A 24,738-nucleotide genomic window follows, 5' to 3' on the forward strand; every position below is an offset into this window, starting at 1 on the left:
TCGGGTGGCGGGAAACACGCAGCCAAAATGCCAAAAGCCTAAGAAAACAGGAGAGTGACAGGAGCGTAGAAAAGCAGGGCTTAGACGGCTGCTCACAAGCCCAGTTTAAAACATACTCCCCTTTGATCACTGCTTGATGGGACAAAAGCCCTGGGAGAGAGGTAGGACCTTAATTAAAGTATCAGTTCTCTCTAGATAAGGGGAAAGTGTTCTTAGCTTTATAAATGTAAGTTATCGTTACACTCCAATTGCTATGTGTCCATTCACAGTTTCAACTGACCACATGGAGATGATGAACGCAGACTACTAAAATCCTATTCATTTTAACAGGTACATCCCTGTGCCCTCTCACAAGGGTAAACAGAAGGACATGATTAGATCCTGCATTCTAGGCTTCCAAAGGGAAACAAAGACAAGGTGCTCACAGAATGTCAGGGCAGGGAAATGCAACACGAGGCTGTCAAGAGGGGAGCGCTACTACAGGTGTTTGGAGCAAGAAGCTATTTCTCACATAGGGAAAAGAGAGACATAAAGGAAGACTGGATGAAGCAGAGATGCAAGCCACACCTGAGGCCCGCTCTGACAGAGAAAGTTCTGACATAGAGCTAGTGAAGAGAAAAAGGAAAGGAATAAGTGGAATGACAGAAATGGTTTAGGGCACCCCAATGACTTGGTCAATCGAAGACCAACGGGAAAAGAATTATCTTTTCAAAAATGCTGCTGGGACAAACTGGATAGTCACGTGTAAAAGAATGATGTTGGCCCCTCCCTCACACCATACACAAAATATTTGCTCACAAAAGGGATTATAGACCTAATGTAAGAGTTAAAACTACTACATAAAAGTCTTAGGGGAAAACAAAGGTGTAAGTCTTTGTTTTGGTTTAGGCAATGGTCTCTTAGATACGACATCAAAAGGACAGCAGCAAAATAATAAATTGGACTACATCAGAATCAAAATTTTTTGTGCTTGAAACAATAGTATCAAGAATATGAAAAAGGTATATTGCATAACTTGTATCTAGAATATGAAAAGAATTCTTACATCTTAATAATAAAAGTACAATAGGATACCAGTTCACATGCACTAGGATGGTTATAATAAAAAAGATGGACAATAATAAGTGTTAGCCTGGGTGTAGAGAAATTGGAAATCGCATATTTTTCTGGTGTGAATACAAAGTGGTGCGGTCACTCTGGAAAACAATTTGGCAGTACTCAAAAGGTTACACATAGAGTTACCGTACAATCCAGCAATTCCACAGGTAGGTACTACCCAAGAAAAAAATGAATATATACATCACACAAAAATGAGACATACACAAATGTTCATAACAGCATTGTTCGTAATAGCCCCAAATGGAAACAACCCATATGTCCACAAACTGAAGAATGAATTTTAAAAGTGTGGCATGCACATACAATATTTGGTAATAAAATAGAATGAAGTAGTCAGACATGCTACAACATGGATAGACCTAGAAAAAATTGTTACATGTAAGAATCTATCACAAAAGACTACATATTGTATAAATGTACCACAGTTTCTTAATCCAGTCCAATAAGAAAAAAAAGGACTACATATTGCATAATTCTACTTATATGAAATGCCCACAATAGGCAAACCATAGAAACAGAAAGCAGATTAGTGGTTACTTAGGGTTGGGGGTAGGGGATAAGGGGGTGGTAGAAAGGAATGTGGAATGAGTGCTAATGGGAATTTTTTTTTAAAGGCAGATAAAAATGTTCTAAAATTAGATTGTGATGATGGTTGCACACAACCCTGTGAAAATGCTAAAAAACATCGAACCATAAACTTTAAATGGATAGATTAATTACATGGTATGTAAAATATCTCAATAAAGCTGTTTTTTAAAAATGCAATGGGATAAACCACAACGAAAAAATATTTAAATTTGAATTGAGAAAACAAAAACTGTGAGGCATACAACACTATAAACCTAATTAACTGAGAAAAAATTTTAATAACCTACATGACTGATAGCCTTAAAATAAACAATAAGAAAGCTGTGATAATTCAGTAAGAAAGATATATTGCCCCAGTAGAACAGAGCACAAACATTACAAAAAATTCTCCCAAGAAAAAAGTATAAATGACCAATAAGGATATAAAAATTCATTTTCAACGTTAACAAGTTTTCACCCGGTAATCCCATTTTTATAGTCTATTCAACAAAATATCAGCGATGCCTTTAAATATTAATATACAAGAATGTTCTCCCACTGTTCTATAGTGGAAAACCAGGAACCTTGTACATGTCCAGTGCTTGGGGAATGGGCATATACACTGTGTTTATATACTACAGAAACAAAGCAGGAAAGACATTCCACCAACTGTCAAAAGTAGTTGTCATTCTAGGGGTATGAAGGGAACCAAAATTTACTGTATCTTTATTTTGTACAAATCGTAATGTATTTTCCTCCTCAAATATCATTTCTAAAATTTAGAAAACAGAGATCAATATCGAGTATTTACCTTCACTGAAGAGGAATTGTAATATAGCCACATATGCTTAATCTGAGTTTTTCAAATTTTGCTACATGTTAGAATCACCCGGGAAGCTTCTAAAAAATTGCAATGCAATACCTCATATGCATTAAATCAGAACCTCTGAAGGTACGACCCACGCATCAGTATTCTTTAAAACTCTGGGGTGGTTCCAAGGAACAGCCAAATCGTGTATGGGTGAACCAGGACTCAAGGGCAGGGGATTAAATGGCACTCAAAGGTCCTTAGGTTCATAGTGGAGCAAACTCACGTACACGGTTCTCTGTGCAAACTCCCAACAGGAGAAAGTGTGTGTGTTCTGGTCACAGCTGCACGTGGCAGTAAGAACAGGCAGGGTCACCTACTCCTTGGAGAAGGCTGCCATACAATAAGTCTCCAGAAAAAAACAAAGAATGTCATCCTATTCACCACAGCAGGAGGAACTGTCCTTGCTGAAGGTCAGATCCCTGCCTGTGGCCCTGATCACTCAGAGGTAAAAGCAGGGCCTAGAATCAGCTGGTTCTACAGGCAGACTTGTGCCGGGACTGCATTTCCTGTGTTATTCTCCACCTCCTCAAGAGGAAGTCTCACAGATGTACGTGTGCACAGCCTTAAGCCCTAGACCTCCCCATGTACATGCAACCAGAACACAAGGCCACGTCGTTTACAGCTCTTGTGTCATAAATGGACAGACAACACAGTGCAGGCTGGCATAGGAAAAATGTGCTGGGGACATGGAGGGGGACCTCGGCTTAGGCCAAGTTCCACTAAGAACCCGTGCATTGGGGCCAAGTGCCTTAAAGATGCACCATCTTTGCTTCCATATTTGCAAAGAGGACTTACTAGATGTGCTCTAGAGGCCTTGCCCACCCTGACATGTCTATGATCCTCCATGATCCACATCGTGAAACAGAGACTGCAGGGTTGTAGAAACTGGAAGCCAGGTGAGTGTTGTGTTGACCATGAACTTGATCTGACTCAGATGTGATAATTTCCCTGACACAGTGTCATGGAAAGAAAGAAAATGCCAAGTGTAGACAGAAAAGAAGTTCAAAAGAGAAAGGTTACAGAATGACTTCTCTCAGCCTCCTCTTATTAATTCTCAGAAGTCCACAACTGGGCCTGACAAAGCACCTACCACCAACACCATCCATTTGAGACCGTTCCCAGAAGATGTTGACTTCAAAAAGAAGCCTCTCAAGAGAACGCTGGAGGGAATGTGAAATCAATACAGCTTTTCTGGAAAGTGACTGGACAGTATGTATCACAAATCTTTAAAAATGCAGTCCATTTAGTTCAATAATTCCACTTCTGGGAACCTGCCACTCTTGAGATATCAGCTGTGTATTAAATATTACCGGACAAAAATATTCCCATTGGGAATTTCTGGGGACTGGCTGCAAAACAATGTAAACGTACTTAACACTATTGAACTGTACACTTAAAAAGGGTTAAGATGGTCCATTTTAGGTGCATTGTACCACAATTAAAAACTCATGAGCATTTAACAGCAAAACGAAACATCTTGGCTCATGCTACATTTTTTCTTAAATCCCAAAAAATAACAGAAATATCCCCAAACTGGAAGTTAGTTAAAAATCAATTATGAAATATGAAAACAATGGACATTAAATATTAAGTTCTTCAAGCAAACTGGAAATTGCTCACAATATGAAAAAGGCAGAGCATGTGTGATTTTAGGTTTAGATGTAGATTTTTAAAAAAAGGCTAGACAATCATAACGCTAAAAGTAGTTCTGTTTCTATGATGGGATTTCCAAATTTTCTAAAAGAAACACTCTCGGGGGAGGGGTTGGGAAAGCCCTGGCAGACATTAACTCATGGTCCAAGAATCAAAGTCTTCCACTTTACAGACTGTCAGCTTTGAGGTTTTTCCCTTGAAGAAACAGACAGCCAGAGGGGTTTTCAAAACTGCTACATCAGCTCTGTCAAGGTGACAGAACTGGAACTGGAAGCAGCAAAGGTGCAGATAGCCAGCATGACCCTGTGTCCCCATACAGGCGAGGACGAGGAAAGCAGTATTGCCCATTTGTTACCATCTGCTGTCCTTACGCCATCATAATATTTTAAAAAGTGGCTTCTCATTCAGGCCCTACCTTGTGATTGTTTCATAATGAACCCAAAGTGATCTGGGAAATGTAATCCAAATATAAAGTAACTAATGATATTACTAATAAATCAACCACAGGAAATGGGCTTTGCTCTCCTCTGGAAGACAAAAGGATACATTACAAATATTAATGAATTCTTAATCCAAAAAGGCTTGCAATAGCCACAGAAATACTTTAATGGATATTGGTCCTTGTTTTCATTACCAGAAGATGTATTTTCCATTTAGAAAAAAACCAAAAATTTGAAATGCTCAGAAAATGGCATCTTCTGACTAGCAGTGAAAAAAATATAAACAAATGGAGCAAGGTAGCAGGAGAGTAAATAAAAATAATAACTAGCAATATAAGTGGAATGTAAGAAAATCACATAAAATGCGGGGTTACATTATTGGAAGGTTAATGAAATTGTCTGTAGCTCAGGGTTCCCATAGCCCAGGAGCTAATGATCAATTGTTACCAGTATACAAACTTTCATTACTACAGGCTGTGTGAGTGCCTATTACAGGAGTTTATAGTGTTTGACCTTTGCTAGAATAACAGTTTCAGTCCTTGACAGTTTCTTGATTAGCATCAATTAGTAAAGAGTTTCTATCCAAACAAGTAAAACAGGTTTGGATTTTTTTTTTCAAGCACCTTCTTCAACAATAGAGAAAGGGGTCTTGTCTTAAAAATGAGAACAGAAGTCATCAAGGTAATTTCAGAGCTGAGTCTGAAAGATAAGATCCCACTGGGGTGGGAGGAGCAAAGAGGAAGGGCTCTACACCTCTGGGCGCTGCTCACACAGCTGCTCACACAGCACCCTGTATTGACTGTATCGTCAGCAACAACAGCGCTAGCTTTTTAAGCTGGTGACTGTTTTTTAAATCCAGTATACACTTACAACCATATGTCAGCTATCTTTACAGGCAGGTAGAAAGAACCTCAGGGCTCTGGATTGTTTTGCAACAATATGGCTGAACGAGAAATCTGTGTGTGTAAAAATGCTGCTTATGGTCTGAGGTAGTCTGAGTCAACGCCATTTTTAAGCAAGCACCTCTGCCCTGAACCTTCCTTTTTGAATTAAAATTACGAAGGCAATGAAGCCAAAGCACCACGATGAGACAGACACTAATTTGCTGCACAAACTTGGGCACTACACAGCAGTGCTCTGCTAGAGAAGAATCTGCATAGTGTATTTAAATACCATTTGGACCAAAAGCATCTAATACGGAGAGTATTTTCTTTAACCCATTAAAAGGTTGAATGTTATAGAACTACTCCCTTCTATTCGTAAGGCCTTGCAAAGAATTCAGCAGAAGTAAATTTTGTTCCAACGGAGAAAAACAAACTCTAGGCTCTTTTCTCAAAATTAAAGATATCAAATTTGGTCAGGATGCAGGAGATAAGGCCTTCTCAGGGATTTTCCTGCCGATGAGCCTACAGTCTCTGAGACCCTTCTAGATAGCCACACTTCCCAGGGTTGCCATGCCACTCATTGCTACTGAACATCCCACTAACATGCCACTAAGTAAATAAGTAAATAAATTGTAATTATGAGAGGTGATGGATGTATTAACCTACTGTAATCATTTTCTAATATATACACATATAAAATCACCACCTTTTACACTTTAAACTTACACAATGTTATACGTCAATTGTGTCTCAATAAAGCTGGAAAAAACAATACATACATACATTTAAAAAGAAGATTTAAGTTCCTACTAAAACAAACACTGAATTTATTAATAATGAAGTTATAGCTGAAATGTAGTATCTCTAGTCTCTCAAGTAGTCACTTGTCCTAAGGCCCAAGCAACAGGTCATGTGCAGGAGCACAGAGAATAGGAAGGAAAACTGCTCTAATGGTCAGATCTTTGCACTTGGCATTGCCCTCAACTGAGGTCCCTTAAGGAACCAGATGGGTTCGTAATTCTCTGTATTATGTTGTATATAAATGAGGTATACTTAGAAAAGACATCATCCTCGTCCTTCCATCAGACACAGGAAGCAAATAAACACATTGATTCAAGAAAAAAGGACAAATGGCGTCACTGATAAAGGAAAAAGTAAAATGCTGTGAAGAATTTACAGAATGGGAGTGCTACCAATGGAGTAACCAGCAAGAAAGGCAGTGTGAAAACTGTGATTTAAAAGAAGTCTGACAGAGATACAGCAGTAGGGGGAGGGCAAAGGGAAGAAAGGACATTCCAGGAATTTCCCCAAATACTGATAAACAGGTCAGATTCCTTGGCACAGGAAATCACTTCATACCAAAATGGTTTCCAAGTTCCAGCTAATAACTGGATTGTAAACAATGTTGTCCAAAATAAGAAAGCTCTAGAACAATAAAATATTTTGGATACTCACCAATTCATAGCACCATTTCTAACATTCAAAGCCTTAAGATTTGCTCTCTTAATTATACCCTCCCACAAATTGCGAATATCTACATACTGATTCAGAAACAGTGCATGTGACATCCCAAGAAATACAAATATTTCAGAAACAAGAAAAACAAGACTATCAATTTTACAGCCCCAGGGCAAATTTTAGGCTAATTCTAAACATGTTTATGTATAAATGAGAAGAATCTTACACTGGCCATAAGTTCGATAAAGCCCCCAATTGTCCTGCCCTCAGTAAACAAATAGTCAGCAAACCTAAAAGAAGATCAAAGAACTTTTATGGCTCCAGGTATCAGCATTTTGGAAAGGCTTTCCTCACATCTGATTCATAACTTCTCCCAGTTAAGTAATATAGATTTTTTATTGGTAATGCAAAGTATAAAAAGCTGGTAATCAATGAGGAAAGTGAAAATACTTTAAACAAGTAATCCATGAGTCCTTTGACCCCACTGATTTACAAGTCGGAATTTTCACAAATGATTACATTTTATAGCTGTTCAAATGCTGGATAATGTAACCAAGGAAAATACATCAGTATACAACACTTGGTAGTAATAACTGTTATCAGATTACACTTGCCAAAATCCAAACCCTTTAAATACACCACAATGAGTTTAGATTAAAGCATTCCTTAATTCATGAGTAAGAAAACAACAAAACCAATGGTTAACACTAATACTGATAACAAGACTTTGAATCTTTGTAAAAGTCTAGCATTGGCAATCAATAGTGTTTATATATAGGTTGAACTAAAGAAATGACTGTTCAAATCATAATTTTTTAAGAAGATTTCCTTCATCCAGAAGTTACCATAACAAAAAAAAACCCCAAAAAAACAAAACACTGCCTCTCATATTTCTTCTAAGCGCTAGTTTTGCTTAATTTCAATATGTATATTAAGTATATAACCAAGTCAGCTGGTTTGGGTGCTATTTTGTTGCTTGTTTACCTGGGGATTTTTTGTTTGATCTTGATTGCACCAAGTGAGACTGTCGAGGCAGCAGAGGTGATGAAGGCAGAGACATGGATACACCTTTGGCCAAGCTCACCCTGTAGGTGTCGTCTGCTCCAGGAAGACTGCCCACGGAAAAGTCGCCACCATGGCACAGTGGCAGGGCTGGAGGGGAGGCCTCTGGACCAAAGTCACTTCCTGGAGTGAAGGAAAAAAACAACCTAGATTAGACCATCCATTAAGTGTAGATGCAAATTCAATCCCTAAGAACTATATTCTTAGAATATAATTCCCATATACTGTATTTGCATTGAATACATAATATATATATATACTATATATACAATTAATATATTTTTAATGATATTTTTTTCTCATACCACTCTTAAAATTTTTTACCCTGTGAGGGAAAAACCAAGTTTCACCACTCAAGCATCAATGAATTCTTCCTCATACCCCTTTCTAAGCACCATACCAGCTCATCTGGTTTCATTCACAACAAATCTATATATAAAGTATATAAAGCTACATATAAAGCTACAAATCTGAGATTAGATCAAATATATATAAATATATATATATATATATATATATAAAGCTACATATCTGAGTATGTATATAAAGCTATAAATATATATAAAGCTACATATCTGAGATTAGATCAAAATCAACTATAAATAATCCACAAGAAGCTTTGATTTGAGTAAGGGAGGAGGGTTCTTGGTCTTCCATAGGTATCAGTAGAACAGATTCAAACACCGAGATCCGTTCCACAACTTCCTTGGCTTCCCATCACTTTCCTCCCATTAGAATGTCCAAGGGAGGTTTTAGCCTACTTCAACATACCCCGCCTCCCCAGCTCTATACATCCCTTCTCTTATCTGATGCCCTCCACACACCCCAAGGCATAGGGTCCACCCTCCTACAACTCAACAAGCCAAATCGTACTCATGGCTCATTTACTAAGCAGGTTCTCCTTGGCATTCAGTCCCTAAATGAACTCAAGGACAAACAAGCTTATTACTTTGAAATGAAACATTCTCGANAGAAGGTCCAACATGGATAGTGAATCCTAAGGTGAACTATAGACTTTGGCTAATAATGATGTGTCAATGTAGGTTCATTGATTTAACAAATGCCCCACTCTGGTGGGGGATGGTGATAATGGGGGACACTATGCATGTGTAGGGAAAGGGAGAAGGTACAAAAAAAATCTCTGTACCTTCCACTCCATTTTGCTGTGCACCGAAAACTGCTCTAAAAAATAAAATCCACTTTTTAAAAAAGTGAACTCATTATCTGCCACATAGGACCTCTGACCATAAAGGAGGACTTCGTTGGTAATGGAGTTGACAAGAAAACCACACGCCTCCTTGGAAAAGTGTCCTCAATTGTATTTCTCAGAACGTTTGTGTAGGAGGTAGGGTTCCTTGCGGGACACTGTTAGCTAGCTCGTCTACATAAGCCCCCAGAGGCAAAGCTTACTGGTGTCTGTGCTCTGGGCCCTAATATCACAGGTTTTGCTGATGGTCCCAGTGTTCCTTTTGTAAGGCCCTGTACTTCTTACTAGCCTGTCTTCTAGAGATCACCATTCTGTGCGCATTTTAGTTTCCCCACTTCAGGCTTTGCACATCCCCTGCCCCTCTGCCTAGAACACAGCTAGCCATTCCTGCTGACACACAGACTTGTTTCACAACAAATCTGAGGATTCAAGCTGGAACATCCCTCTTTCCTTCTATTTCTACTTTACACTAACGTTCACGAATGTCAGATACAGATACAATAGCTTCCATGGGCTTCTGTGTTTCTCTGTGAATCAGAAATGATCAAAAAGAAGATTCCCACCACCACTGCCCCTGCCCCCATCAATTTTCTCGAGGTAAAAACACTCATTTCTGAGCGTGAGATTGGGTTTGTTCTAGCCGCCATCTGACACCACCACAGGGTGCAGCTGACACTGCTGTAAAGTGTGACTCGATAAAACCTCCAGTCATCATTAACCTCGGGTGGCGGGAAACACGCAGCCAAAATGCCAAAAGCCTAAGAAAACAGGAGAGTGACAGGAGCGTAGAAAAGCAGGGCTTAGACGGCTGCTCACAAGCCCAGTTTAAAACATACTCCCCTTTGATCACTGCTTGATGGGACAAAAGCCCTGGGAGAGAGGTAGGACCTTAATTAAAGTATCAGTTCTCTCTAGATAAGGGGAAAGTGTTCTTAGCTTTATAAATGTAAGTTATCGTTACACTCCAATTGCTATGTGTCCATTCACAGTTTCAACTGACCACATGGAGATGATGAACGCAGACTACTAAAATCCTATTCATTTTAACAGGTACATCCCTGTGCCCTCTCACAAGGGTAAACAGAAGAACATGATTAGATCCTGCATTCTAGGCTTCCAAAGGGAAACAAAGACAAGGTGCTCACAGAATGTCAGGGCAGGGAAATGCAACACGAGGCTGTCAAGAGGGGAGCGCTACTACAGGTGTTTGGAGCAAGAAGCTATTTCTCACATAGGGAAAAGAGAGACATAAAGGAAGACTGGATGAAGCAGAGATGCAAGCCACACCTGAGGCCCGCTCTGACAGAGAAAGTTCTGACATAGAGCTAGTGAAGAGAAAAAGGAAAGGAATAAGTGGAATGACAGAAATGGTTTAGGGCACCCCAATGACTTGGTCAATCGAAGACCAACGGGAAAAGAATTATCTTTTCAAAAATGCTGCTGGGACAAACTGGATAGTCACGTGTAAAAGAATGATGTTGGCCCCTCCCTCACACCATACACAAAATATTTGCTCACAAAAGGGATTATAGACCTAATGTAAGAGTTAAAACTACTACATAAAAGTCTTAGGGGAAAACAAAGGTGTAAGTCTTTGTTTTGGTTTAGGCAATGGTCTCTTAGATACGACATCAAAAGGACAGCAGCAAAATAATAAATTGGACTACATCAGAATCAAAATGTTTTGTGCTTGAAACAATAGTATCAAGAATATGAAAAAGGTATATTGCATAACTTGTATCTAGAATATGAAAAGAATTCTTACATCTTAATAATAAAAGTACAATAGGATACCAGTTCACATGCACTAGGATGGTTATAATAAAAAAGATGGACAATAATAAGTGTTAGCCTGGGTGTAGAGAAATTGGAAATCGCATATTTTTCTGGTGTGAATACAAAGTGGTGCGGTCACTCTGGAAAACAATTTGGCAGTACTCAAAAGGTTACACATAGAGTTACCGTACAATCCAGCAATTCCACAGGTAGGTACTACCCAAGAAAAAAATGAATATATACATCACACAAAAATGAGACATACACAAATGTTCATAACAGCATTGTTCGTAATAGCCCCNCCAACCATTTATGGCTCTTGCATCACGACAATGCTCCTGCTCACACGCACTGCCTGTGAGCGAGTTTTCAGCCAGTAAACAAATAACTGTATTGGAACACCCCCCCCCTACTCACCTGATCTGGCCCCCAATTACTTCTTTCTTTACTTGAAGATGAAGGAAATATTGAAAGGAAGACATTTTGATGACATTCAGGACATCAAGAATAATTCGACAACAGCTCTGATAGCCATTCTAGAAAAAGAGTTCCAAAATTGCTTTGAAGGGTAGACTAGGAGCTGGTATCAGTGCATAGCTCCCCAAGGGGAGTAGTTAGAAGGTGATCGTAGTGATATTCAGCAATGAGGTGTGTAGTGCTTTTGCTAGGATGAGTTGGCGAATTTAATTGTCAGGCTTCACATATTACATCTTTTCCTATACATATGAATCCTACATATGCTATGTTTTTTTCCTATACTACATATCTATGATACAGCTAATTTATAAATTAGACATAGTAAAAATTAACAATAATTAATAAAATAGAACTGTAACAATATAGTGTAATACAAGTTATGTGAATGTGCTTACTCACTTTTTCTCCAGTTATTTTTATATTTTTCAGGCCAAACCTATCCCTGAATCTGTGTAAACATCCCTTACTTGCAGTTAATATCTTGGTTTCACTCATTTCAGAGGATCCCTGGCTGAAGTCTTTGTATAGGCTCCATGCTTTCTGGTGCAACACGTTGCCATCAATAAGAACACATTTTCTGTTCATGTCTTCCACCCACAAATTTAATGCCTGTTCCATCTTCACTAAGCACTTATCACACTCTGTGGCAATACATTTTGCAGTTTGAGGAGTGACAGCAAAACTAGCATGAATTTCTTTTTTCCTTCTTCACAATTTCATGGATAGAAAATATGTTCTTACCATCGATCTGAGTAGCCCCATCATACGATTTTTTTTTCATTCCTTAAGTTGAGAACTTCCACCTTTTCACTTAAAGGAGGCATTTTACAGCTTCTCTTTGGCATATCTCAATTGCCAGCATCACTACTCTTCTGCTTTGGAGCCATTAAATAAAATAAGGATTACTGGAACATAAGCACTGTGATATCACAACAGTCAATCAGATAGACAGCTACTAAATGACTAATAGACGTGTAGCATATACAGTATGGATATGCTAGACAAAGGGATGATTCAGGTCGTGGCTGGGACAGCACAAAATTTCATCATGCTACTCAGAATAGTATGCAATTTAAAACTTATAAATTGTTTATTTCTGGAATTTTCCATTTAATATTTTCAAACCACAGTTGACCTTGGGTAACTAAAACCATGGAAANTGAGAACCGCTGCTCTAGCGTAAGCAGATTCAAAGAAAAAATACAGAGGATACAATTAGAGTGAAGAGAGTACACAAGGAAGGGAGTATGTAGGCCAGGATCAGCCTCTCTGAAAAAACATACATAACATATAGCCAATCCTCAAGTACTCAGATCCCAGGCTCTCCTCATCCTGTTCCTGTCTGACTGATCAGCTCCTCCCCCCTCACTAAGTCACAACTTAGGAAGTGCAAGCAGAGGAGGTAAATCATTATCCTGATGATTAAAAACATTTTCAAGCTCTAAATAATATACAGCAGAACTGGAAAGTTTTAGAAAGTTTCCCACAAGCAAACTCGTCTCTCTGACAAATGCTATCCAAGTGGTCCTGACCAGGCCTTCCTGACTGCGAAAAATCAGGGCCTGGATTGAAGTTGAAAACTCTTGAGCCAGGCAGGGACTCAGGTTTTGCAGATCTCTGTGCACCAGGCTCAAAGGGGATGCAACCCCAACCGTCCAGCTCCAATTGCATGGTTGCGCTTGTTTTTCATGTGAGAAGGGAGTCACCCCTCCACAGGCCTGGAGGGGGTGGTGTTTAAATAGGTAAACAAGCTCATGCCTGACTTTCAAAGGCAACCGAAAACCAGCAGCTCTGGGAACAGAAAAGCCATGGGTCCCGCAGTGGCAACATCAGGAAGGTAATTTGGGTCTCACCTGGGCCAGCTATGCTTGAAGGGGTTTTAATAAACTTGGAAACCAAAGATTTACCACTAACTGCCTAAATGACTGGTATTTGAAGAAAAAAATAAACAATTACCAGGCAACCCTCACTAGAATTTTCAAAAACAAGAATATTCACGCCCAAGACAAATATCCTTCTGTCCCTGAGGGATGGAAGCAGGCAGGAGTTAGTGGCGATCCTTACCTTCTAAGTCCACATGAATGGCAATGTCTCTACCTCTGGCCTTCCTGCAACCCTCGCCTACCCTGATTCCTGAGGCTGCAGTGTCAGATACCACTACCTCCCATTCCCAGGACGTTGGAGCTAGTCTTACGCCACCATGGTCAAGCCTGAACTCTTTCAGAAACCACCTCCCTGAGGTCTTGAGCCAGGGCACGCAGTTTCCCAGCTGCCTCTCCTTTGACTGTCTGGTAATGAAATGGATCTTCAGGCAGAGCTGGGGACGAATCAGTAGGCTGCTCCCACTGGGGCGAAATGTCCACCACACTGAGGAGACTTGTGGAAGTGTCAGGGACCGTTGTTTTCTCTGGTCCAATATCTGGCTCTCATGACCAGTTCCAACCACCACACTGGTCTCATCCTAATAATGCAAACAGGTGCTGAGCCTACAAGAACAGCTCCTGGTCACTGATTCCTGGATGTTAGGCAAGAAACACTGGGAGACAGACAAGAACTTGGACAGCACTGAGGCCACAGCCCACAACCCCAGGGGGTTACACACACAGGACGTGGAGGCAGGGGCCTTGAAGAGGTGACACTGGTTTCCCACATGGTTTGAAGAGAGCCTCACTGCCCCGTGGCTGCCCTTATGCTGCCTAAGTCACCTACCTTGGTGGTCACATGGCCTGGTAGGAGCAGGCGCTATGACAAGGCACTATCTTTCCTACTCACACACGAGTATTTCTGACCCTATGCAAGAAAAACAACCCAGACTTCAAGTTCCTTAATTTGGATGGGGACACAAAATTAGGGAGAAATGCAGCTCTTGTGACAAGACCAGAAATAAAAAGTAAAGCTCATTACTGAAAAAGGGTTATTCTCTTAAATACTTATTATTCTCCACTGTGATACAAGAGACATTAAGGGTTCAAGGGTAAAAGAGAATAAGAGTTTCCTGATTACGAATCCTGCCCATAAACTTTGTTTATATCAAGCAGAGCAAATATTTTCATTAACTGCGAGTCTGGTGGGGGTGAGTTTCCAAAGCATGCAGTAACCATGAGGACTTTCAGCCTTTGGAGCAGCTGTGCTCTGGCACTTTGATTTTATGTGGTTGGCAATAAAACGGGATTTAGGGACGGGGTTTGGAGAGAAGGGTTTCTATTTCAAGTGTACTCTGACATCTCACTGTCATGTCAGTCTCAAACATGTCTTTCTGTTGGTTTGTTCTTCAGACATAAGGAAAGATCCCCAACTTCCAGTTTCCTTTTATTACAAAGGCACAGAGCAGGGAGAGAATTTTATGTATGAACAGGTGGCACAAAGCAAATGGAGTCACCCAGCGGCTCAGCAGCTCTGCAGACAGCCCTGTGGAGCCTGGAGTTTTAACTGCACGAGGGCAAAGGAATTCAGGTCAAAGTCAGTCCAAGAGCATCACAAGGATGTAGATGATGCCAGTGGCAGAAAGCGACCATCTCTCAGGGGCATCCACGAGAGCTATACAATATTGGTCTGGGCAATATAACACCAGAGAGTCTCCAGTGGATTTAACATTCCTCAGCAGACACTTAAGGAGACTGAAGAGGAATTAAAAACATTTCACTGCAACGACCAGCACGGCTGGCACATTTCTTTTAGCCTTGAATAGATGCTTTTTTTTTTTTTCCACTGTGATCTATTTTATTCCCATCTCAATTAAGTGACGGGAAGCATACTTCAATCACCTTTCCTGTTGCTGCAGCAGAAATGCCCAGACCAGGTAGGACGATGCATTCTCTCCAGGGTAGGAAAACCATGATGACATCACTCACGGACCATTTACCAGGCCTCCTCCTGTTCCGGAGGCAGGGGTTTCCCACGGAACATTTACACACCACAGACACTCACATCCAGCCCAACATGCTTTTAATCTCAGAGAGCATCTGGTCCAATCACATTGCTTCACAGACAGGAAGCTGGGGCATAGGCCTGAGCTGGCCAGTTGGTGGCACTTTGCAGGTTAGAACTGCTCCCCGAAGTCCCACCAACTGGCCAACTCAAGCTCTAACACATTCATTACTCCATACGGTTAGGAACTTTACTTTGGAAAAAAAAAATATATGGAGGTCCCCCAGACAGACATGTTTTTAAGTGAGTTAACCCTGTTAGGAGTCAGCATGTTTTTGCTGTAAAGGTTAGGCTTTACAGGTCACATATGGCCTCTATCATTCATACACACACACACACACACACACACACACACACACACACACACTAACATCTTTTCTTATTTTAAAATCACCAATTCTCTGAGTTCCAAGAATAATAGAAAGGACACCAGGGCATAAGCGTCTTCCTGTGTGTACATATAAGTAAATACATATACACATACATACACACAAAAGAATTGCAAATCCAAGTCACAGTTTGCAAAGATAATGGAATTATCAAAGGGGGTAAAGCCATTCAATAAGGCATTTTAAATTGGCAGAAATGGCTTTTGATAATAGGTCTTTATTTTAAATTTTTTCCACTGTTACAGACTGTGAAAAGGGATTTAAATGCATAATAGAAGAAAATGCGAATCTGGGAGATAATGCGTGTTTAAAGGCGGCTATGCAGAGGGGCAAAGTCCAACACTACAGATTAAAGCACACGGAGTGCAGGATTAGAGAAGGCTTTAAAAAAAAAACAAGGGCAACGAAGCCAGGGAGATGAAAGGAAAAGCACATTTCAGAAAGAGCAGACTGAGAAAGGCAAGGGTGAGCTCAGACGTTCAGGTAAATAGGTCTGCAGATGCAGGAAATAAGGTTTCCATTTATTGCGCTGTTGAAGTGGCTAGGTGGAGGAGGGGGAGAATGGAAGCTCAGAATAGAAAGAGAGAAAAGATGTTCTGTTTATCCAGTTCAGAAAACGGGACTTGTGCGATACACTTAACTAGGGCATTAAAGGAGTTCGGCGTGTTTTATGCGGTGCCTGCCTGGGAGTGCAGTAATGATTCTTAAAACATTATTTCCCAACTGAGGTTTTCTAACCACGTAACTCTAATATATACATATATATATACATACACACACACACACACACACACACACACACACACACGCAGGCACGCACGCGCGCACACACATTTACAGAAACCTAGAAAATTGGAAAAGATTTCCTCCCATAAGATCCGATATCATGATGTTTGGAGACTTCAGATGGCTCTCTCTGTAAGGGACAGCACTGTAAAGCATTTTACATCGTATAGGATCTCCCCCAGTATCTAGCCAGACTGATTGTTCATGCGCATTTTCAAAAAGAAAGATTAATACACCCAAGAAAGCAATTTTCCAAAACATTATTCACACCGTCGTGACAAATTCTCAAACAATACCCCTAAGAGGCAACAAAGCAGCTAACTCCCAGGATACAGAAAAATCTGGTCAGTGAGACAAGTTTGCCTCTTTGTCTTCAAAATTCTACCAACGGGGTTCTCAACAGAAATCAGTATACTCTCTTCACAGTTTTCTTTTTTGTGTGTTTTTTTTTTTTTTACTTTTTTTATTGGGGAATTGGGGGAGGGGAACAGATAAGTTGCTGTCCTTTTGTTCTTCAGTCCAGTTGTGGAGGACGTCGCTCCACTGGCCCATGTTGGTATTATCATTGTGCTCTTCCCGGGTGAGGCAGTCGCTCGCTGGCCACTGGACAGCCGCTCAAGGCGGCTCTTGGCAGCTCACGAAAGTGCACGCCAGCTGCCGGCCAGCCCCATTGCAGCCCAGTCCCCGGCGACTCATGGCAGCCCAGCTCCAGGTTGAGCTGTTGTTCACCATCTTAGCTGTAGAGGGCGCAGCGTCACTGGCCCTCATGTGGGATCCGAACATGGGCCCTGCTGCTCAGAGCCTGCGTCCCAAGCCAACTTTTAACCAACGTGCCACCCGGCTGGCCCCACAGTTTTATTCTTAATACGCAATGGTTATAGAACCAAACAGATGATGAGTAAACAGACTGGCACTTCCTCTCTAAATTGTCAAAGTTTTCCCTTGAAGGCATATCATCATGCAACAGTTTCTGAGCTTTAAGAATCTATGACCTCAGAAAAACTCCCACTCCCAGGCCCCAGGGGGGTACATTTAAAAAACAAAACAAAAACATGATTTTTAGATGAGATATGTGTTATGTTAGGACATTCTTTTAGACTCTTCCTACCTATTACATCATATCCACACAACCATCCCATGTAGTAGGTGCTAATATTATGCCCTTCCTTCAGTAAGGAAACTGAGGCACAGAAAGCATCAAGTACCTTACCGGAGGACACTGGCAAGTGGCAGAGTTAGGTCTGAACCCAGGCAGGGTCCATCCTCTCGGTACCACTCCCCTGAGAAAAGGCTACTGACAGGGGCCTTTCAACATTACGTCATTTTGTATATTTAATAGGAAAAGCCAAAAATAGTATATGTAGGTCTCCACGCAGTACTGGGCCACTGTGAGAAGAAACCTGTTCCCTCATCTATTTTCACTTTTCGTGCTGGCTGGTTAATTAGCTCCACAGCACTCCTGGAACACTCCATTTGGGAGGTGCCCAGACTCAGCCATCATTAATTCTCTTTCAGTCACACCTTATGCTGTCACCACACAAGCGAAGTGGATCTGAGATAGATGTTTAGTCATCAAGCCCCCTAAACAGTTTCTTCTTGGTTCACTTTGTGCTGGAAATTCATTAACTCTTGCAGCCGTGGGGCCTGCAGTCTCTGCCTGAGGTGGATGCTCAGAATGCCGTTCCCGCCACACAGCCCAACGAATCCTGCCACCCTGCCTGGCCCCGGTGAATGAAGAAGTGAGACAGCTGTGTGCCAAAGCAACCTGGCAGGGTTCATCTTAAATCTGCACGGAATTCATTAGTCTACATTTCCTTGTCAGGTATCCTCAGTACCCGGGTCCCATCGGACACATCACACTCAGACTCAGGTCTGCCAGGCCTGCTGCTAGTGAACACGATTCACTGCCAGTCTCTGCACGAAACCAAGCCTGAGCCCTTCCCAAGGAGACATCCGTTACTGGTCCTGGGTAAGGCTCAGGCGCTCGCTGTGTGATTCTCACGTGCAGCTAGGACTGAGAACCAAGGAGGCAAGAAAGTGGTGAAAATATCTGAAACACCTGTGTTCCTATTACAAGAAAAAGAGGGGGGAGAGATGAAAAGTAAAAGAAACTTGAGGGAATACTCAATCATCAGATGATTCAAATAAGAGTTTCTATTCTTCAGGATGGACTTTCCTTGAGAGAGAGAGAGAGAGAGAGAGAGAGAGAGAGAGAGAGAGAGAGAGAGAGTATACACACACACACACACACACACGTGCATCTGTATATACACATGTGCAGACACACTGTGTGTTTACATAACATATGTAAACATACGCACTTGCACATGCATGGAGGGTTTCCACAAGGACACACAGGACCCAGGAGCAGTGGCGGCCTCTGGGAACGGAAACTGACCAACTGGGAGCATGGATGGAGGTATATGCTTTTATACGGTTTACATTTTTTCCCATGTACATACGTTTCCTATAAATATTTGGAATGTTCATCCCCTAGGATTGAACCATGTGCTGATGTAAAGATCTGAAGTCTAAAAGGGCCACCTGGTATGGCCGAACTCAGCAAGTGGGTGAAAGGAAGTTCTATTCCACAAAGACTGTTTAAAGTGACAGTGTGCGGTGCTGTCTGCTCGGAGGTGAGCTGGTTTCCACTCAGCTGAGGTGGACACAGGACAGAAGAAGAAGGAAGAGAACCAGTGCCCTGCTCTGAAGGAGAGTGAAGTCTCAGCAGCATGGAGCATACTCGCTCCCATCATCAGGGGGCTCTGTGTAGGCACATGCTTCGTGTCTTCCCACCCTTCATCCTGGCTTTCTCCCCAGTCCTGGTCACCTCCGCTGCTGGGGTGCAGTGTGGGCACACTTGTGGATACAGCTCGCACAGGAGAATCCAGAGCCCTGGGGAGACATCAGGTCTGCCAGAGACAGGGCAGGAAGGGGAAAAGAAAGAGGCAGGACAGGAGCAAGGAATACAGAGGTAAAAGGAAGAGGGGAAGCAGTCACCATGGTAGCAGGTAGGTTAGAGGTAAGGTATGAATTCCTACTTCTGTGTAAAACAGCCTCTGGCTAGCAGTCATTACAAGGCCTCTCCCAGAACCCTGAGAAGATACCTGTAACTACAAAGTGAAAGACAAAAACTTGCCAGTTCATAAACGAGATACGGCAGTGCCAGAAAAGAAAACAATTCCCAATAATTTCAAGGATGACAACAGAACATCCTTTGTTTTTGTTACAACAATTGGTGACCTAACCACATATCAGCCCACCAGGTGGAAGAGACATGAGTCCCTTACCCTGGCGTCTGCTGTGGTATCCACTCCAGCCTCCCAGCAGGAACCAACACTCAGGTAGGTAAAACAGTACTGATGAGACCTTTCCTCTTTTGATGAAAATCAAACCCCCCAAACACTCTCAAACAAATGGTGGGAGACTGAGAAAATAGCTTATTTGTGACACGAAAGGGAATATCTTCTTGAAGACTCAAAGAAAGAAGACTGAGAAAAAAATTTCAGTAAATTTCTTGGCACCCTCACTTGGCACCCTCATGTAGGATGACATGGCCTCTACACCCTTCATACGGCACTTCATTTTTAGATTACTTTCTCTGTAGGTTAGACTAAGATTAAAGGAAAGAAAAGACAGAAGCCAAATTATGACCCACATTTCAGAAATAAAGTATAGAATTAACAAAATAGAAAGTCCACTCAATGATAAAAACAAGCTTGAGGTGGTCTCCCCCGTATGCAGAGCAAAGGGACAAACATTTTCATGATGTGAGACAAGATTATAGATGCAGAAAACAAGAGGCATTTATAAGAAATAAAGACATGATAAATTAATTTTAAGAAGTCAAAGAAAAAAAAAACATCTTTTGTGAACTGAAGTTTGCAGATTAAAATAGACCCACTATGTTCTAGGCCAGCGGTTCTCAACCTTCCTAATGCCACAACCCCTTAATATAGTTCCTCATGTTGTGGTGACCCCCAACCATAAAATTATTTTTGTTACTACTCTATAAACTGTAATTGTGTTATGAATCATAATGTAAATATCTTTGTTTTCTGATGGTCTTAGGCGACCCCTGTGAAAGGGTCATTTGATCCCCAAAGGGGTCACGACCCACAGGTTGAGAACTGCTGTTCCAGGCTGTTTCCCTGAAGGGAAACTCACACCTAGACACCTGGAAAAATAATTTCAATAATAAAAAAATAAGTCAATAATTTAAGAAATAATTATCACAAGCAGCCAGGTTAAAAACAAAATTAATGGGATATAAAACCACAATAACTTTCAAAGGAACCAGAACCTAGAACCCAACTGCCCTCAGACTTCTTGCTCCTAGGGCTACTGTAACAAAGTACCACAAACTGAGTGGCTTCAAGAACAGAAATGTATTCTCCCATATCTGGAGGCTCTAAGTCCAAAATCAAGTTGTTGGGAAGGGTCCATGCTCCCTCTGAAGGCTTTAGGGGAGAATCTGGTCCAGGCTTTTCTCTTCATTTCTGGTGATCCTTGGCTTGTAGACACATCACTCCGATCTCGGCCTCTGTAATCACAGGGCATTATTCCCTGTGCACCTGTCTCTTATCTTCTAAGGATGCCAGTTAAACGGATTAGGCCCCACCCACCTAATCAAGTAGGACCTCATTTTAACTTGATTACATCTACAAAGACCCAACTTCCAAATAAGGTCACTTTCACAGGTATGGAGAGTTAGGACTTCCACATTATCTTTTTGGAGAACACACTCCATCCACAACACTTCTCAACACCAAAAGCTAGGAGTCAAAAAGCAACATCTACAAAACGTGAGGGAGCACAGAGCATGAACTAAGTTTTCTATTAAGTGTGGTATCAATCAAAAACTCAAAGGCTCAGAAAATACACCGCCCATTTATCCTTCATGAGGAGGAAAAAAATTACTTAAGAATCAAATTTAATTATGCAACAGTGGGATATTTTGATTAAAAAAAAGGCAATACACTATCACCCAAGCCCAGCTTTCAAATGCTTCACTCAGCCGGGAGTCCCCTCCACTGCTTCCACTACCTTCTCATTCAGGAAATGTGTTTTCCGAACCATATCCTTCACCCGATAGTGCAGAAAGAATCTCTTACTTTATCTGGTGACCTCTTAAAACAATAGCACCCTGTGCCAGAGCTTGCTAACAATGGCTAACATTTTTGGCACGACTGTCACACTGGGCAGAGAAAGCTCCTTTCACCCCTCCCATCCTCCCAAACCAGCAGAGTAACACAACACCACAATGACCATTTTCAGTGCCAAGGAACTGAAATTACAAAAAGGAAAAAAGTTGAGTTTACCATATGGTCAACTTTTTTAAAAAACATGTGGAATAAACCTTTAAGCCAGTATACAAAATTTTGTATCTGCCATATGACGATGGGAAAATAATATGTACCACCAAAAGCCAGAAGGAAGTTCAGTAAAATGTGGATGGTGGTTAGGCTTAAGAGGGTGGAAGTAACAATGTGTTGTTGTTTTTTCCCCCTTTCTTCTACATTTTAAGGTAGACATATGTTGATTTTTTTGTGTGAGTCTATTTTATGAGATAAAACATTTTGTTTTCCGTTAAACGTTTATTTGAAACATAAATTCATATCCATCTCCTTTTACTTCCAGAGATTTCCCAGCAAGCCCACCCCCCAACCCCACCCCATAGACGCCTGTCAAGTTCCTATTCTCCTGAGCCCCTTTCCCAGGAAGGGGGGCTCACTTGTCCATATCCAGGCACCTCTAACTGTGCACGCTGGTTTTATTCAATCCACCTGGCTCAGACTTGCCCTTGTCCGTCTACCCCAAACTGTCCATAGTCATCTTTCTCCCAGGTCTTCCTGACGTCAGGTGGTCTTCCTTGTTGGTTGTTCTCACAGTGAAGTTCAGGACTGGCTTCCTCCCACAGCCCCCAATGGTCCAAGATCCAGCTCCTTACCACATGTACTTCAAAGTAATTAAAAGAAACCTCATGACCCTAGCTTTGTCTACACTGACTACCCTGCTTCTAACTTCTAATCTCCAACCAATTAATCGTTGTCTTAACATTCAACTATCCCCCCCAAAACCCCACCTGAATATACCTTCTTAATTTACAACAACATAAAGAACTCCACTTTTTCCACAGAACTTTCTTTTGGGGTGAAGGGAGTGACATGAGGAATGATGAGGGTAGGACCACCATCCTGCACATTTTAAATCTACGTAAATGGTGCCCGGGATTGTGCAATGAGGCAGCCCTGGGCCTGCACCTACACACTAATAGACATCCAACTCCTCAAGCCATTTCTCATCTCAATTACACACCTAGCCCCACTATAACTGCTGGAGCTCACTTACCCTGAACTTTGCATTAAGCAAGTACCCAAGTAGCATCAGGATATTTATAGAGTTCTCTGTTTAAACTCTATATGAATGCTCATCGAATGTATCTGCCCTAATAATGAAAATGATTAAGCCAACTGTTATTCAGACCTTACTTTGTGTACCAGACACCTTGTTAAGCACTTTATACACATTTGCCTATTTATATATACTATTCCATTTAAAGTAAATGCTGTCATTACCACCGTGTTACCGATGAGGAAACTTTGGCCCAGAGAGGCTAAGTAAATTGCCTCGAGTCCTGCAGCCTCTAAACGGCAAATATAGATGTGAACCGAGGCAGTCTGAGCCCACAGTCAGAATTCTTAACCATGGCATTCCCCTGGCCTGCCTTCCCACACCACGGGGGTCACCTAACCAAGGTGCATACTGAGCACAAAGTACTGTCTGGTGCTGAAGAAATTATCCTCCACAGATAATTTAGCAAGTCGTGTTTCTTTGAATGATAATCATCAGGAACATTCTGTCATATTGGACATGCTGACATTTTGGGGGTGGAAAAATAAGTGGAGGCAAAAAGGCTTTTAGAACAATACCATCACCAGTACACCACCCCCTCACTAACTACTCATATCCAAACTCTGGCAGTCCTGTCAGCCAAGCTGGCTGCCAACAGGCCTCAGGCCTCATTACACGAGAAAGAGAATACAAAGGAGCTGCTACCATTTATCTTAGTTCAACTCCTTACAAGGAAAATGGGATCTATAAACATTTGGTGAAAAATGCCTCCACGTTTCTAGGCAGCATTTAAAGATTCTTCCCCCACAAAAACACATTACAAATGCAATACAACCAATTCTGTGCACACATTCTAGAAAGCAGCAGACTTAAATCAATTGTGTGTATGTGGCCATTTAACAGGATCCTTTTCAGGCTTGTATTGTTGGCTGGGGGGGGGGGGGACAGGGAGTGGGGAGAGAATGAGATGACTTTACATTTTCTGCCCTTGCCATTTTATTTGCTATATTCCTCCTCCATCATCAAAAAAGATCATTGCTCAGTTTTCAAAACAGCAGCCTCAATGACATGTCTGGTAAAATATCTTAGCAACAATGTCAATATTGTCTCAGCACAGCTAACCATATTAACATTCCATTCTAATCATGATTTCTCAAATATAAACTGGAATGCAAGCTACTCACTTCATTCATTCTCTAGCATCACTCTGGGAAAACAGCCCTCTAAGCAATTTCTATATGGTTGTATGTAAATTAAATATCAAAATTATATTCAATACATATTCATTTTTGTGTATCGAACTTGCAAGTGTGAGAATCAGCAAATGCTGATGAGAAATTGGCATAACCACAGGAACCAAATAAATTTACACATTACTTTGATCAAAGCCTGTCCCTCATTATTTCTGTAATGGAATTTTTTCACTCATCTGCTTGTACATCTCTATTTCAAATCCACCTTTGTAGGGCTGCCAAGAACAGGGTTTACTGGATAATGGGGGAGTTCTTTCTCCTAAGAGTTTTCAAAGTCACATACACATCCTTCTGCCATGGGAGGTTGGGGCTGTCCCTGCATAGACACAGGAACACACAGCACACCAGTGGCTCCCAAGCCTGGCTGCCCATTCAAAAACCATTTTAAAAAAACACAGAAGTGGGGCCAGCTGAGTGGCACATTGGTTAAGAGCTGGCTTAGGACGCCAGAGGGCCCCGGTTCGGATCCCACATATGAGGGCCAGTGACACTGCCCTCTACAGCTAAGATGCTGA

General features: G+C 41.4%; 1 protein-coding gene across 1 annotated transcript in view; it reads right to left on the reverse strand.

The window, feature by feature from the left end:
* TANC1 (tetratricopeptide repeat, ankyrin repeat and coiled-coil containing 1) overlaps nt 1-24,738 on the reverse strand; it is a 236,068-nt gene that overhangs the window by 122,179 nt on the left and 89,151 nt on the right. The window contains exon 5 of the mRNA XM_019636822.1: nt 7,977-8,177. Coding sequence (XP_019492367.1) covers nt 7,977-8,177 — 201 coding nt within the window. The remainder of the gene's footprint in view (nt 1-7,976; nt 8,178-24,738) is intronic.

Source organism: Hipposideros armiger, unplaced genomic scaffold, assembly GCF_001890085.2.
Source record: "Hipposideros armiger isolate ML-2016 unplaced genomic scaffold, ASM189008v1 scaffold_30, whole genome shotgun sequence".
Lineage (NCBI taxonomy): Eukaryota > Metazoa > Chordata > Mammalia > Chiroptera > Hipposideridae > Hipposideros > Hipposideros armiger.